At 36.2% G+C, this 17936-nt stretch overlaps 1 protein-coding gene across 1 annotated transcript; it reads left to right on the plus strand.

The window, feature by feature from the left end:
- Nucleotides 1-1121: 1121 nt before the first annotated feature.
- LOC117335889 lies at nucleotides 1122-8595 on the plus strand. The gene is made up of 3 exons (XM_033896146.1): nucleotides 1122-1642; nucleotides 2206-4559; nucleotides 5337-8595. The coding sequence occupies exons 2-3, from the start codon at nucleotides 2298-2300 to the stop codon at nucleotides 6975-6977; spliced, it is 3903 nt and encodes a 1300-aa protein (XP_033752037.1). The 5' UTR covers nucleotides 1122-1642; nucleotides 2206-2297; the 3' UTR covers nucleotides 6978-8595.
- The last annotated feature ends 9341 nt before the right edge of the window (nucleotides 8596-17936 follow it).

Below are 17936 nucleotides of genomic sequence, written 5' to 3' on the forward strand. Positions count from 1 at the left end.
AAAGTCGAGAACATGGACCAAGAAAGCTAATTTAACGTCGCATACATATTAACAATGAACATTAGCTCATGCGTGTTATTTCTGCGACAAATATAGGACAGAATGATATCACTGTATAACAAACAGCAATCGGTGTGATCATAGATAGTGTTTAGATTAATTAAATCACAATTTCATTTCTGGAAAATACGCTATAGTGGGATCAGACTATATAGAGCTAGAAATGAACGTCACATTATAGGCCAAAGAGCACAAAGAGCAGCTGATTGGGAGAACCCCTACATGGCAAGCTCTCTGATTAGTGTCCTTGGGCACGACAGTTTGTCCTAATTGCTCTGGTAGCATGCAGTGCTCTTTACACTGGTAGGTCAATGACCTTGAAGCGAGTGGTCACATTGTTCACTTAGGACTCGTATGTTTCATCAAAGGCAAAAATCTTTAAATCACGCCTCAGTGTATCAAAACAAGCTTAGAACATATACATATAGAACAATGGCAAACGCTAAAAAAAATGCTAAATACAATAGATGATTTACTATAAATGCTCCTATTTTAGCGGTGATATTGTTTTTGCGGTTTTCGCACTCAGACTATTCCGTTAAATTACGATTGAGCTAATTGCAGTTTCCATGTAAATAAGTACTGCGGAACGACAGTTAACCACTGTTCTAATATGTTTTTATTCAGGTTACGTGAATTCGAATGGGCAAAATAAATGCTGTCTAAATCCATGTCGTCCATAGAGGAATTCATAATATCGATAAAAATGTCTCAATTTTGCAAATTTTCGGCTACTTAGGTGTGCTCTGTAAAACAACCCATCCATCTTGAATCGAACAGTCAAATTATGATCATTTTTGCAAATTTTCGGGTACTAGTACTTAGCTATTCTCGGACAGAAAACCACGCAACCCATCGGCTTAAGACACACCAATCTTGAATTCCTCACTCAAATTATTATCATTTGACATCATCTAAGTCACATCATCTTGAATCCCCCAGTCAAATGAGCTGTCTCGTTGGGTTTTTGCCTGATGATGGCTAAGTACTCGAAAAATTGCAGAATTCTGACATTTTCATTGACAAATAAATTTACAGTATCCTATAAATTGTATGCATGAAATACTGGTGGAGTCGAGGGTTATTAGCAGGTCACTAAGTTCCATATCGTATCAAATATTCCAATCTCGAACAATACATTAGACCGGGAACTTAAATCCTCACAGAGTATAATAAAAATTTGTCAATAGCAGGCGGATGATCCATCCTACTCCTTCATGTACTGTGAATTTCTGATCGAAATACAGTTTAAATATTGATAGCAGTTTTACTTTGAAAGGACAGATATTGTGAAGTACATGTACTCCATTCCCTAAGGAAAAGACTTGAAATCATTGTGGTATATCGTTATAAGTTCCAGTCCTTGGCTAGCACTTTAACTGTTAGAGACATTGGCGTTCACTATTTCACTAGCATTCTAGTTAATGCCTACACATACTTGTCCGAGATGTTCTCATTAGAATAACGGTCACCTTGTTTTATTAATTATTCAACGATGTCAACTATATCACCAATTAAATTTCCCATCAAGTTCATTTCATATCCAGCTTATTGCACTGCACAGAACGTTCAGGAAATCAAGGTAAGGTCATGTTACATTGCATGTATGTTGTGTTATGGATTATAGGTAATATACAACAATTACGATATACCTATCCTCCTCAAGTATATAGCGAGATAGTGAGAAAGGCGCTTTTATTCCCATCTCAAATATACTCCAAAGCATAGGTAAATCGTAATGATTGACTCGTTCAAGGAATTCAACACAGGTATAGAATAGATTCCACTGTAAGACCCGATTTGTAGCCCAACTAAAAACATGCATCCAGAATTGATGCTTATTAGAATTCATATAAAGACGATTTACAAACGAGACGCCGCCGAAGTAAAAGCTTGATGTCTTTTATCTATGATATATACATAGCTCTATTGCATACGTGCTATGTCGATTTATCGAACGACAACATATATATAAGACATATTTGATAGCCCCTTTAATTCAGCAGTGTGTTGACAAACATCGTAAGATAGTCACTCCTTAAATTGTGAGAGATATTGCACTTATATTTTTGCAGTCTAATAGTTTTGAAAGTCTCGTTTTAGAATTTGTAGAATATGTAATATACTTTGTTCGTTGATTGACAGATCCTGTTATTTGACCTAGAAATATCAATCAGTGACTTTTATCCCTCAATGATACCGACGAACTAAACAGAAGAATAGTTCAAATCCACACGATGTCAAACAATGAAGATAAACCCGGGATTGGAGTATTAGTCATCGCCATGTTGTTAGTTACAGGACAAACAAGCGCTGTCGATTTCAACAATATACTCCATCAGTATACATTAATATGTGGACAATCACATCTATGTGGCAGAACAACATTTGCGGAAGATTTAGATCCACCTAGCATTTACCACGGTCCTATATTTTGTCCCAGATGTAAATGTGACAGTAACTGTTTTGAACGAGGAAACTGCTGCCCGGATCTCCTGTTCCCACACCCGGGATTAGCTTGTCTAAATCTTACAGTATTTCATTCTAAAAATGTTAGGAATCACGCATTAGCTCATACAGAATGTCCGGCAGCAACACCGGAAACGTTAGCCAAAAGATGTTCCGGGGATTACACTATCATGGAGAAGTTTACAATGACTCCAGTGTCGTCCAACAACAGTTTGGTTGTTTATAGAAACAAGTTTTGTGCTGAATGTTTCGGAGAGGAAAACACTGTTCCTTGGTCTCTGAATATCGATTGCCAGGGGATGATTGATCTGAACCATGTAACTTCGTACGACGCTCTCTTGGGTATGATTGAAGAAAATTCGTGTTCTATGACTTATCAATCTCCAAACCACCAAAGGTATGTTAGTTGTGATATACCACGAAACTTGAAGGACTTTAGAAAGATCGAAGAGTGCAACATCACGGGAGCTTGGGCTACTTATGACCCAGACATAGAATGGGCGTGTCAAAGAATTGACCAGCCGTACAAATACTACAAAAACATTTTCTGTTATATGTGTAATCCAGGGAAATATAGGAGGAAAAGTCAAATAATTGATCAATGCAACCAAACAGCAGTATGGTCAGTCTTTGATAAAAACCTCCGGGATGTGTGTGACCTAGCTCCATCAGTTCCGGAATCGTATCCTTTCAAAAACGTCTTTTGTTATCAATGTAACAGAAATACTAGCAACGATGACATCTTCTTGGATGCATCGATCGACATAGAATCAGAGGAGATCTCGACATTCGGGTTTAGAATAACGTCTTTTAATAACTTGAAAGTCCAGACGGCTGGTAAAGCTACAATGATAAGCACCAGAAACACATCCTCGTGGTATGACACGGCTGTGCCAGAAGAAGGTATGGCAGTAGACATACAGAAGTTACTTTTTATGCACTTTCTGCATTACGGACATCAATTGTATTGCGATAAGACTTTGTCTTTTAAGGATGCTCGAGATACAAATGTTGACAACTTACCAGAATGTGGGTGTGACATCACGTGTGTCCAGACATCAGATTGCTGTACCGATTTCGCAATGACGTCACCAATAACGGTTCCGAAACATATACCTGGTTTTGTTGTCTCAAAGTGCTACAATGTAACGGATACGCCATATTTATTGAATTCGTGCCAAGATGGAGGCACTGACGCCAGCTTTGCCCACGTACCGATTACATCTAGCCAATCAGGAATAATGTATCGTAACGTATATTGTTTCCTCTGTAACGAAGGACGTGCTTTGTTACCATCAACCAACTTCGCAGGTGATGTCCACATATCGCTCTCACAGGAGATGTACGAAGCGTTGGATTTGAAACTGGAATGTGATTTCCTGATAAAGTACGAAGAATTTTATCTGTTAAGCGAGTTGATTAAGAACGTAGAACACAAAGTACAAAACCATGGGAATGCAATATGTACAATACGATTCCCTACATACGGTATTGGCAACCGACTTCAAGTGAGTACAGTTTCTATATGTAATATAACCGGACAATGGGACGTTTACGACGCGGATATCAAGTGGGCATGCGAGAATTACATACCAGATATCACATTTTTTTTCCAGGATGGAATAACCGAGTACCGTAACATATTTTGCAAAATCTGCAATTCAAATTCAACCAGCAAGATAACTATAGATACATGTAGTGTGAAAGGACACGTGGCACCGATAAATGTTACCATGGCCTCTAGATGTGAAATGTATCCGACGGCACCCTCCATGGTCGTGTATAAGAATAAGTTTTGTGCAGAATGCTATCCACAAGAAAAAGCAAAGCACTTGGTGCCAACTGTAATTTTCACTAAGAAAGACGATTGTATTGATAAAAGCGTGGTGGAATTCACACCAATGCTCACCTCCACATACAGGAAAATGTTTACGTTCAAAGCCCTCGCAGATAATGCCGTTTCAGACGACGCAAAGAATTCTAATATGAGTGGACGATGTCAACAAGATGAAGTATTTGATTCAAAAAAGGTAATTGATGTTTTTAAAATAGTCTAGCTTGAAATATGATTACATTTTAAACAGTTAGATAATATGAAAAAGATGACGATATTTTGATAGTCTCACATTTAATACTTTTTGTTACTTTCACCCTGAATCGACCAATAAGAAGATATCTAGCGCGTGAAACCAATAAACGACAAACTTGCCAAACTTATGAAATGTCGCTTTTTATACTCCATATCTGATTAGGCTGATGCTATTGCCGCTTCACCCACCGACAATAAACATTACATATTTTTAGTTTATCTAAGTTGTTAGGTACCACCTTTGAGGTAAAACGCATATGATTTTCTTCTTTCTCGGACCATTGGATACCGATACAAGGAGATGGTAAACATTAGATCCACTTTTAGGTAACAGTCGGGACTTTATTTACTTCTTATGTCTTGAAATATCATAATGTAACACAGTAATGCTTCGTTTGAATCATGCATGTAATCATTTATTTGGAAATGTTTTATCTGCTCGTAAACAAGAATGAAATACGAGTATTACTGATATTGGTTCGGTTTGGTTTATTTTTTACGTCATATTAATACAGTAATGAAAGACCTTTCAGGACGCGCATTTTTAGAAAACATATTACTTTAAGTTTCTGTATAAAGGGACATGACTGTGTCTCGTGCAATTTGGAAATCAACAACATAACGGTAATGTCTAGATAATTAATGGCTGATGAATGCGTGTTTAGTATGTGTTGCGATATCAATGTATGGGTTCTTATTATAAGTCTTTCTATTACAGGTTGTTTGTCGTCCCTTGCATTGCTTTGAAGGTAAGTACCTCGCCGGAAATGCTTGTCGGCCATTTTTACCATACGCGACGTTGCTTGGATACACAATGGCGATGAATGTGGTAGTGAATTTCACACCAAAGAATAATGACACAATCGGTGAAGTAATGGGACCATTGCAAAACGTTATCAAAGATCTTGTTTCGACAAATCTTAAGATTAGACCCGAATACATTGAGTTTGTGTCCATGTATATGCTTGTTCACCAAAGTTGTGGTTCGAGCCTCGATCCCACACGACAACAGTTCCTATTGCATACGTCTTTTGTTATTGAATCAATGGTAGATAGACTAGCCACTGAAAATCAACTGGTCACTATGACGTCATCAAATTTTAGTGTACCATGCATGGGTATAGTATGTAATGTGAAATTCGCATACGACAAAGGAGCACTCGAACTGCCAACCACAACACATACGACAGAATTAGATGATAGCTGTTTCCTCGTCTCCCACCGACAGTTTAGCTACACTTCAGAGAGATATAAGCTAAAGTATGTTTCAAAGTTTTTAACCTGTCAGCATGTCGAAATCGATGAAGACCAATACAAATCTTATGGCCATAACTTCTACATAGACCTCTTGCCGAGCGGGCCAAGGTTAAACTTCGGCGAATTTCGAAAAACTGGTTCCTCTAAGCGCATACAAATCTGTTTCGAAGACTTCGAAACAATGATGGCATCACTCATAGGAAAAAATGAAGACTCGATAGAAGACACTGTGAAATTTGTTTTGCAAGTTATATCTTTTGTGTGTGTCTGTTTATCAGTTTTGGGGCTGCTTATAACATTTCTGACTTACTGCTTCTTCTCCTCTCTCCGAACTCTTCCCGGTAAGAACAATATGTGTCTGATAGCGTCTTTGTTTTTGTCACAATTTCTCATGCAGCTTGGTATATCACAACCTAAGGACAGAACGCTGTGCGCCACATTCGGTCTCATGATCCATTACTTTTGGCTGGTAACATTTTTTAGCATGAATGTATGTTCCTACCACATGTTTCGTGTGTTTGTTTTCCCACTGAATCAGATAAAAAATAAGAAATCTGAGTATTCGACACATTTGCGGTATCTTTGCTACTGCTTAGGTTTGCCTGCATTGATCATTGCAATGTATGTGGGGATTTCTGTGAGCGAGGAAGGTAATATCGGATACGGAAGTGACGTCAAATGTTTTATATCGTCGTTGCCTGCCTTCATAGCTACATTTATTGCTCCTGTATTCGTAATCTGTTTGGCAAATATTGTATTCTACTCTGTCACTGTATATCATATTGCCAAGGTTCCTCACGTCTCGTCCAATAAGTCCTCTCGACGTGAAGTTAGTGTTCATATCAAACTGTTTCTACTAACAGGGATTTCGTGGATCTTCCAGTTGATCGACTCGTTTGTCCCTGTGTCTGCCTTTTCCATTATTGTGAATTTCGTTAATGCTTCACAGGGTATTTTCATTTTTATTGCTTACTGCGTAAACAGGCGAGTACGGTCCTTTTATAAGGATAGTTTATCATTTCGGACATCCTCGTCCGTTATAACGTCGTCTTCAGGAAGGAGAATATCGAGAAAGGAGGCTTCCACAGATAATCAAATCTGATATTTCGGATATCCTCGTCAGTAATAACGTCATCTTCAGGAAGGAGAATATTGAGTAAGGAGGCTTCCAAAGATGATCAAATCCGATATCATTTTGGACATCCTCGTCAGTAGCTAAGGCAACAACAGCATCATGAGGAAGGAGGAAACTACGTTTTAGAGATAGTGATATCTGATATAAATCTGAGGTTAAATTTACTTCTCATCCAGAACCGTCGTCACTTATTTTTTTCTGTGCATTTTCCCTGACTTTTATCATTTCAAAATGCATATAATCGATCGATATTTTTCTATTGGTAAATAGCCGATCTGAATTACATTGCATGCATGATAGGGGAATGTCATTTCAGGGATAGATGTTTAACCTTTATATCTCCTTCTATCACACGTCTTTAAGGATGTCTGGAACATTACTTTAATTACATTAATGTTTGCACGTCAATTAAGTACACATTTGTTATACTCCAATGAATTTCTACTTATATTCATTTTTGCTGATAATAACACTAAACAATTAACTACTTCCCTTACGCTCATCTCGATTCAATTAACACACATCCATTTGCTTTTTAGTTCATTTATCTTCTTATGGCATTTGTTATCATTATGGGATTGAGAGTATACTTTAATATTGAGAAATTGGCGTTCTCTCTGTGTACGAGGGCTGAGTGATAAGTTGTGAGCCTCGTATTGAAGGAGGTACTCAGGGATGTTTTTTTAAGTCCTGCTATTCTCTGACTATATAGGGCAGTGTACCCAAGGTCTGGTCCCATTTTGTTAGTGTAAACAAGACAAGCGGCTTTTGCAAAATGGACAAAATCGGTTAGGGTTATGGTGAAAGGTGATGGCTGCCATTCACGATTGTGGCTTTAAATAGATGGAGCATCCACCTTATTCACCTGATCTCGCTCGATCTATTTTCAAAACTGAAAATAGCTATTTCAGGCACCCTTACCCTAACCCTAACCCTAACCCTGTCATGCAGTGGATGGCTTTCTGAACAACCAAGAAAAGGAGTTCTATAAAAGTGGCATTGAGACCCTTAAACAACGCTGGCAAAAGTGTATAGATACTGAAGAGGAAAATAACACAATATGTCAGGCGAAATTCAAATTCTTCAATTTGAGGCTTACAACAGACCAACAGCCCTCGTATATTTAGTCTAGTCTTATTATGTTGATTTAGATTTTTTTTTAGATCTGTACCACAAATAAAAAAATTAATGCATGTTTCTGCAGTTCCATGATACTGTCAAAACGTGCCGTTAGCTTGGTGTGTTATGGAATCATTAAACTTCCTAGAAGGTATATCCTTCCACTGATTAATACCATATGCAAAACATGTTTGCCCTGTTGAATAAAATGTTGACCCGTTTAAATGTATGGTGACTAGGATGATAAATGTCATATTTATTCAATTCCCCAATGTGCTTAATAGCTATTGATTTGATAGACAGAGAGTTAAACTGTATGCTGTAGAACGATAACCCGAAAGCTAATGTTAAACAATCAATTTGATGCTATCTTATTATCGTACAGTTTTTGTGTCGACTTGTGGTTAGTTAACTGTCATCGATGTATGATTGTATATATCGTTCGATTAAATTCCATTCCATAATATTACATGTCTTCTGTTTAATTAATTGACTTGAGAATGTTTCGTATTTACATTATTAGTGGTCACTTTTACGCATGTGCAGTGATAGAGATAGAGATATTCAAAATCTTATTAAGTTCATTAAATGCATTTCGTTTATTTTCAAGTTCATTAAATGCATTTAGATGACACGGCTATCACCTTTTTTCACGATATTAGTCCTAAGCGGATTTTGTTTCAACTGAACAATACTGACCTACACAATTTCTTGTTGGTGATGATATAATCTATACAAAACGTTGACATATTTTCCCAGCGTTCACCTCCTCTTGATCCACGTAGCAGCAATTTGATAATGATGACTAATAAGGACCATTCTTTGCAATAATGCATCGTCTTGTATCCTAAAACTGACACTGTAAAAATGCAAAGTTTTATTGTCTAAAAATAGCGTTTTGTCTCCACCGAAAAACGATAAAACGTCAGTTTTGTCTGCTAATTAGCGTATTCATCATTTTCGTGGATGCACGACGTTTTATCGCTTAATTGATCGTATTGAAGATAAACGTCACTTTTTGAGCGGCGATATAACGAAAATGAAAAAAGGCCCTTATCAGTCACACCGAATAGATAAGATGATTTATTATTGACCCAAAAACGAGCGTATTTGATATCAGTCCAACACAATAGAGAATAACAGAGTTTTTGCTATTTTAAATCAAAATTAACAGGATAAGAAGAGAAAATAGTATATACAATTGGCTTTATGGCCATATCCAATGTCGAAGGGGTATCATTAACCTTAGTGAATTAAATCATGCTGTGAGATTTATAACCACAATAACTATTACGTCACTATAAGTCACGATTATAGCACTAACACATTAATACTTAACATTACAACAGACAATGTCCACATGCAAAATAGTACAACAGACAATGCCCACATGCAAAATAGTACAACAGACAATGCTCACATGCAAAATAGTACAACAGACAATGTCCACATGCAAAATAGTACAACAGACAATGCCCACATGCAAAATAGTACAACAGACAATGCTCACATACAAAATAGTACAACAGACAATGCTCACATGCAAAATAGTACAACAGACAATGCCCACATGCAAAATAGTACAACAGACAATGCTCACATACAAAATAGTACAACAGACAATGCTCACATGCAAAATAGTACAACAGACAATGCTCACATGCAAAAGAAAAAGTAGCCCATAGTCGATGAAACGGGGGCAAAATACGAACAAAATATAGATTTGCATGGAGACACTTTAAAAAGTGAAAGGAGAATAAGACCAGGTGCTCCGGAAGAGTAAGCGTAAATCTAGTCCCATGGTGTTGACAATGGAACCAACAAGTATACAAACAAGCATTGAACATGTCTGCCTCAGTATCTTCATACATGTACTAAAATAAGCAGCAAAACATCTTTTCGAGTTTCAGAAAATGTATACTATTATTGGAAGTGGAGTTTCGAGTGTTTGTGTTCCCATTAGATTAGATATAATCTAAGAAGTCTTTGCTACTGCTTAGATTTGTCTGCTTTGATCATTGCAGCATGTGATTATCTTATCTTTTAAGAGCAACGTTCGATTAAAAACTCTCCTAAATCGAAATTTATTTATGTGTTTACCAAAGGATTAAAAGGGGCTTATTGCTAACGCCAGAGCCAATATAAAACGATTTTTGTCTCTAAATCAGTAAGTTTTATTCTTCATATGATAATCCCTCCTGGTACTAGGGAATTGTAAAACACGGAAATGAGATTAAGAGTAAAAATATTGATCATTATAGTGGTATTGTCTACTTAACACGATTATACAGGGTCGCTTCTTCAAACACAATCCAGTGGAAACAATATGATAGATAAAACAGAGTAGTCCGGAAATCTGTAGGTAGATATTATTGTCAATAATGACCAAAGTCCGTATTCCCGTCCGTCCTTCCGCACAGGAAATTAGGATTAAAGTTATACACAATTTTACGACTGGTGTAAGACAAATATTTCTTTTGTTTGTTTGTTTATTTGGTAATTGTTTTACGTCCTCTTGATACTATTAGTTCATATAGGGACTGTTATAATATGAAATTGACAGGAGATACCAATGGTGTTCCTACAAAGAAACTGCCGCATGATGAAGCTTTCTATTAATTAATTGTCCTATATTTATCCCTCATTGTATTATCATTATGAGCTGTTGTCTTTTTGTTAAACCCTTATACGACGTTTCTGTTTTAGTATTCGGAGTACGAAGCTAATCTAAGGGATGTGGGAATGCTATTCATTTCCACTCTCCCAACACATATCCATTCAATGATACTAATAATCAAAATATTTGTTTTAATCTCGCGACAAACTTTACTTTAAAATTATTTATAATTTATCCAGAGAGTCAATTAGACAAATGATCGGAACTCGTCATACTTCAAAAGTAATATCGCCCTTTCACTCGGTACTTCCTAGATACATGTAGTTTTCATAACCTGATAGTTTACTACAGTGTTTTCATCATATCAGTTTGTTTACACTGATTTCATGTATTCATCAATACTAAATTTGGTTTCACAATAGCCTTTCCACCAGGGATTATTTATCAAACATCATATACTTACTTTTGTCACAATACAACAGGACTTCAGATACATGTTTATGATGTCATCGTTTCTTCTTTTCATATTCAAACATTGTTGTAAAATCAATACTCAAACTTCATCTATCCACATCTGACATGGTTATGGCACGTAAATATCTAGTGAATCTGCTGTAGGTGTAATAACGGAAATAATGAAACAATGATGTTCAAAATTATTGTCAATGAAAAAAGATAAAATCTACCATGCCGTAAAAATTCTAACAAAACAAACCTTACCAAACATCAAGGACAAAATGTACAATACTGTGAAAAACAAAAGATAAGTTATACCATACGGTCAGAATCCAAGGACGACATATGCCATACCATCAGAATCCAAGGGCGACATATGCCATACCATCAGAATCCAAGGACGACATATACTATACCGTCAAAAGTTAAAGACAATATCTACAATACCGCCAAAAACTAAAGCTATGATAAACTATACCGTCAAAAGGTTAATATAAGATATACCATACCGTCAAAAGGTTAAGATAAGATACACCATACCGTCAAAAGCTAAAGATGATATATATACCATAACGTCAAAAACTAAAGATGATATATATACCATATCGTCAAAAGCTAAAGATGATATATATACCATATCGTCAAAAACTAAAGATGATATATATACCATATCGTCAAAAACTAAAGATGATATATATACCATAACGTCAAAAGCTAAAGATGATATATATACCATACCGTCAAAAGTTAAAGATATGATATACCATACCGTCAAAAGGTTAAGATAAGATACACCATACCGTCAAAAGCTAAAGATAAGATATACCATACCATCAAAAACTAAAGATAAGATATACCATACCGTCAAAAGATAAAGATAAGATATACCATACCGTCAAAAACTAAAATGATATATACCATACCGTCAAAAGGTTAAGATAAGATATACCATACCGTCAAAAGATAAAGATAAGATATACCATACCGTCAAAAGCTAAAGAAAAGATATACCATACCGTCAAAAGGTTAAGATAAGATATACCATACCGTCAAAAGTTAAAGATATGATATACCATACCGTCAAAAACTAAAGAAAAGATATACCATAACGTCAGAAGCTAAAGATAAGATATACCATACCGTCAAAAGCTAAAGATAAGATATACCATACCGTCAAAAGCTAAAGATAAGATACACCATACCGTCAAAAACTAAAGATAAGATATACCATACCGTCAAAAACTAAAGATAAGATATACCATACCGTCAAAAACTAAAGATAAGATATACCATACCGTCAGAAGCTAAAGATAAGATATACCATACCGTCAAAAGCTCAAGAAAAGATATACCATAACGTCAAAAACTAAAGATAAGATATACCATACCGTCAAAAACTAAAGATAAGATATACCATACCGTCAGAAGCTAAAGATAAGATATACCATACCGTCAAAAACTAAAGATAAGATATACCATACCGTCAGAAGCTAAAGATAAGATATACCATAACGTCAAATGCTAAAGATAATATATACCGTACATTTAAAAACCAAGGGCAAAATATTTCATAATGTCAAAATCAAAGGACATGGAATTAGAGATGAAAAAGATATAAACAGGAGCTGAGGAGATTAAAACAACAACAATAAATAGTAATAACACAACGACACTAGAAACTAAAGTTAAACCAAATAAATAAAACACAACAAGAAATGTGTGACAGGAAGAAATGTATGACAACAGCAGAAATGTGAGACAACAAGAAACATGTGACAAGAAGAATATATGTAAGACAACAAGAAATATATGACAACAAGAAGATATGTGAGACAACAACAGAAATGTGAGACAACAAGAAATGTGAGACAACAAGATCTGTGAGACTACAACAGAAATGTGAGACAACATCAAAAATGTGAGTCAACAACAAGTAATATGAGACATCAGAAATGTGAGACAACAGGAGATGTAAGACAAAGTAAGACAACAACAGAAAAGATATCAACAAACCATGAAGCTAGATAGGATACTACAATTACTACAATAATTTCCTGACTTGGGGGAACAAAATCTCTCAAACCTTAAAGTAGAGAATAATTACTGTAAAGAAATCAGATGGGTTGGTATGATTATCAACGTTATCCACTTCTTGTCGTAAAATTGTATACCAATACAATCATGATGATAGAAGAGGATTTAGGTTACAATAACGCAACGATTTTTGTTTGATTTGACACTTTCATCTCCAATTTTGCTCAAAACAGTATTAGTTTTATGAGCCCAGACAGAACAATACACGTCTTTGTGACTACAATACATTATATTGGGACTCAATTTCAAGTTCATTACTGATTAGAATTGTTAAACATTTGAAAACATGTTTATAATTTTTCACTTTTTATTAATTATGGATTTAGTATTGAAAAAAATCATCGATTGAAACCCAACACTTACAAGTATGATGTGAATGCGCATTCGCACTGCAGGAATTCTAGATATCATAGCAACCCAACCCAAGTGGAAGCTCATTAATCGCTTGCTTAAGATGCAAAATGAGCAAAGATGAGAATTTCCTTATTTTACAGTAATGAACATGTTTATGCATATAACATGTTTTGCATATGAAATTGAACTAACTAATGCAGAAGAGTTTTGAAACACACAATCACAATCTCTTTTCTAAATTCCGTATTTTCTATTGGGAATACTTACCTGACAAAGAAAGTAACATCTGAACCAATATCTGTAGCTGACAAGATGTTTCCTTCTCTCATGTAAAATGAGCGTACACGTACTTCTGACAGGAAAAGAATCGACGGGTGTATTAGGTAGTACAGGAAAATGTCCCTCCTCGTTCCGGCGGCTGCTCGAGAGTAGTGCTATGCCTAATGATGTGTCCTTGTAATGTTTTCATAAGACGTCGATTCCTCATTGTGTCATTTCATGATTATATTTTAGCGTGTGTCTTGTTACTCATAAAACGAATTTGACCTTGTGTGTTTGTCCTCGTTGTATGCTTTGTCTTCATGTGGTTGACACTGCAGAAATGTTTTGTCTTTTTGGTTAACGCGGTGATATATTTGGCCTTGCGTGTACGTTTTGTACCCGTGAGTTGACGCTGTGGTACGTTTTGTACCCGTGTGTTGACGCTGTGGTACGTTTTGTACCCGTGTGTTGACGCTGTGGTACGTTTTGTACCCGTGTGTTGACGCTGTGGTACGTTTTGTCCTCGTGTGTTGACGCTGTGGTACGTTTTGTCCTCGTGTGTTGACGCTGTGGTACGTTTTGTCCTCGTGTGTTGACGCTGTGGTACATTTTGGCATTGTGTATTGACACTAGTGCTGTAACGATACATCGATACGTATCGATATATGTTCGTGTTGTGCCGCGATACGATACATCGATACAGTCATCCCTGTACCGTAATATCGCCGGCATGGGTGCGGGTCCATGTAACACATTTGATACAGCGAATCGAGCGCGCCGAAGCGCACCGTCAGTAAAACGCTTGTAACCGGATTGTATGAAGTCGCCAATGCAGAGCGCCTTGATGATTGCGAATAAATATGGACAATGGCTAACGCTGACAGCCATGTGTAATTCCGTTTAACTTTATCTCTCTATCTATATCTATATCTTAGTACTAAACCTCCTCCGACTTGTAAATCAAAGATATTCGTTGACTTGAAACAAGTCAAGGGTCCACGGCACATGGAACTTACCTATCGAAGTAGAGTATTCAGTATTGCCGTATTCACAGAATGGGAGGCGGAGTTAACGTATTCCGGAAACACAATAACTTGAATTCGCATTAAATCGGCATCACCCTCATTTGACAATTTTACCCCACCAGCAAGACAAGTATTGAAAACCGAAAACCGTGGACAGGTTTAACACAAATAAAGCCGAAAACCACTATGTTTAAAAGCTGATAGCAAACATGCTACATGATGTATGGATAACTAGTTTATAATAAATGATCTGCGCCCTTTTCGGCAGTGGAAATGAATGTTTCCATGAGTTTTAACTTGTTGCACGTTGTTGACCCAAGGTATAACATTCAGAGTCGACAATGTTTCAGTGACAAGACTCAAGAGTCCTGTTCATATTTGACATTTATTTAGATCTGTTTAATTCTACTGTTTTTGTTAAAAATGTGTTCAATGAGTGTCATTAAAACTTCAGATTGAACGTTAAATATTGTTTGATTTGTTTCAATTTATGACAATTTCACGTATACGCGATACGTATCGTATCGTGATGTCTGTATCGCAATACGTATCGTATCGTGACATTGTTGCCGATACACAGCACTAATTGACACTGTGGTAAGTTTTGGCCCTGTGTGTTGACACTGTGGTACGTTTTGGCCTTGTGTGTTGTCACTGTGGTACGTTTTGACCTTGTGTGTTGACACCGTGGTACATTTTGGCCTTGTGTGTTGACACTGTGGTACGTTTTGACCTTGTGTGTTGACACCGTGGTACGTTTTGGCCTTGTGTGTTAACGCTGTGGTTAGTTTTGGCCTTGTATGTTGACGCTGTGGTTAGTTTTGGCCTTGTGTGTTTACACTGTGGTACGTTTTGACCTTGTGTGTTGACACTGTGGTACGTTTTGGCCCTGTGTGTTGACGCTGTGGTACGTTTCGGCCTTGTGTGCTGATACTGTGGTACGTTTCGGCCTTGTGTGTTGACGCTGTGGTACTTTTTGTCCTTGTGAGTTGACGCTGTGATACGTTTTGGCCCTGTTTGTTGACGCTGTGGTACGTTTTGTCCTCGTGTGTTGACGCTGTGGTACATTTTGGCATTGTGTATTGACACCGTGGTACGTTTCGGCCTTGTGTGCTGATACTGTGGTACGTTTCGGCCTTGTGTGTTGACGCTGTGGTACTATTTGTCCTTGTGAGTTGACGCTGTGGCATTTTTTCCCTGTGTGTTGACGCTGTGGTATATGTTGCGTCTGTATGTTGACGCTGTGATATATTTTGTACCTGTGTGTTGACATTGTGGTATATTTTGTCATTATGTGTCGACGCTGTGATATATGTTGCGTATGTGTGTTGACATTGTGGTATATTTTGACTTGTGTGTTGACGCTGTGTTATAATTTTGCCTGTGTGGTAACGCTGTGTTTTATTTTCCGCCTCTGTGTTGGAATTGTGTTATATTTCGTCATTGTGTGTTGACGATATGACATCATTTATCTCAGGGTGTTAACAGTATGCAATGTTTAGTCCCTGTATGTTGACGATGCGATGTGATTTGTCCCTGTTTGTTGACGATATGATTTGTCCCTGTGTATTAGCGCTGTGATATGATTTGTCGAAGAGAAGTGACCTATAGGTTCGACTGTGTAGTTTCATACATTATTAATACAGTAATTATTAACGACAATCATTACAGTTTTTTTCTGTGCTGTTTACAACGATTTGTTTTGTCACGCAAACAACACTGCGTCATCAGTCAGTGCTGTAACCTATCGAGATTCCGTGTCCGGGTACAGAGGCTGAGGATAGCTGGATACATTGTTCTAATGACATGTTGGGTCCGTATCTACATCAAAACAGAATAACGAATACAAAAATATATATAAACACTGACGATGTTGATAAAACTTATTCATTTTCCAATCATTACTATAGTAATAAAAACTGTATCGAACGTATAATTACGGTCACCGAGGCATTACCGACGCCTCTTTATCTATCATGTGATGACACGATCTGATAATGTTTTGCTGACCGATTGACATAAACGTTTACTTATGACAAACACGGGCTTTTCAATTACACAAACGTTTCCGATGTCGGAGTTGTTTTTTCGTCTGTCCTGGATCTCCTATAACTTGATGCAATCATCGAGTAGTCACGGATCAATAATATATATATATATATATATATATATAACACACCACTGAGCTGCTGATATCAAAGAGCTACATCCAGTCGGCAAGGTAAGTGTCAGCAAGGCTTGTAGATTGTTCTTTCGAATATCAATGGTAATTAATCTCCTTGTATTCAAAGTTTAAATGTGATTTGTTTATCTAGTTTCCACGATGCTTTTCTGTAAATCAATACTTACCTTTTATTTAAAACAAGCTGATCACATCCAATAATATCTTCATCTGCGTTCCCGTTTCGTAAACTACACCCCGCTGCATCCGTAAATCAAGATATGATTTTATCAGATTGTGTATAAAAATCAGAAGTCTTTGAAGGACATTTTTAGTCACCACTTATTTCTTATAACTTGTTTATATTTATTTGTATTATATTACATTATAATGGTTATTATCATAGTATTTGATACCATAATAGATATTCCATATCAAGGATTATATTCATTCTTCTGTGTTTATGTTATCTTCTAAAGTACCTTCGATAACTTAATTGTTTGGAAACTATTTCAAGTATATCATTTGTTGTTCCCTATTATTTATTGCTTATTTGTTATTTGCTAACTCTTATTTGTTAATTCTTATTAGTAACTACTTAATTGTAACTTCTTATTCGCAACTACTTATTTGTTATTTTTTTAGTAATTAATTATTAGAAACTGCTTATTTGTAACTACTTATTTGTTAATTTTTATTTGTAACTACTTATTTGTTAATTTTTATTTGTAACTACTTATTTGTTAATTTTTATTTGTAACTACTTATTTGTTAATTTTTATTAGTAACTACTTATTTGTTAATTTTTATTTGTAACTACTTATTTGTTAATTTTTATT

This window comes from Pecten maximus, chromosome 10 (genome assembly GCF_902652985.1).
Source record: "Pecten maximus chromosome 10, xPecMax1.1, whole genome shotgun sequence".
NCBI lineage: Eukaryota > Metazoa > Mollusca > Bivalvia > Pectinida > Pectinidae > Pecten > Pecten maximus.

Excerpts from the sequence above, each read along its gene's own strand:
- LOC117335889 (XM_033896146.1), top strand. The coding sequence starts at position 2,298 with ATGTCAAACAATGAAGATAAACCCGGGATTGGAGTATTAGTCATCGCC. Across the intron at positions 4,560-5,336 it reads AAGTATTTGATTCAAAAAAG|GTTGTTTGTCGTCCCTTGCA; the intron begins GTAATTGATGTT and ends TTTCTATTACAG.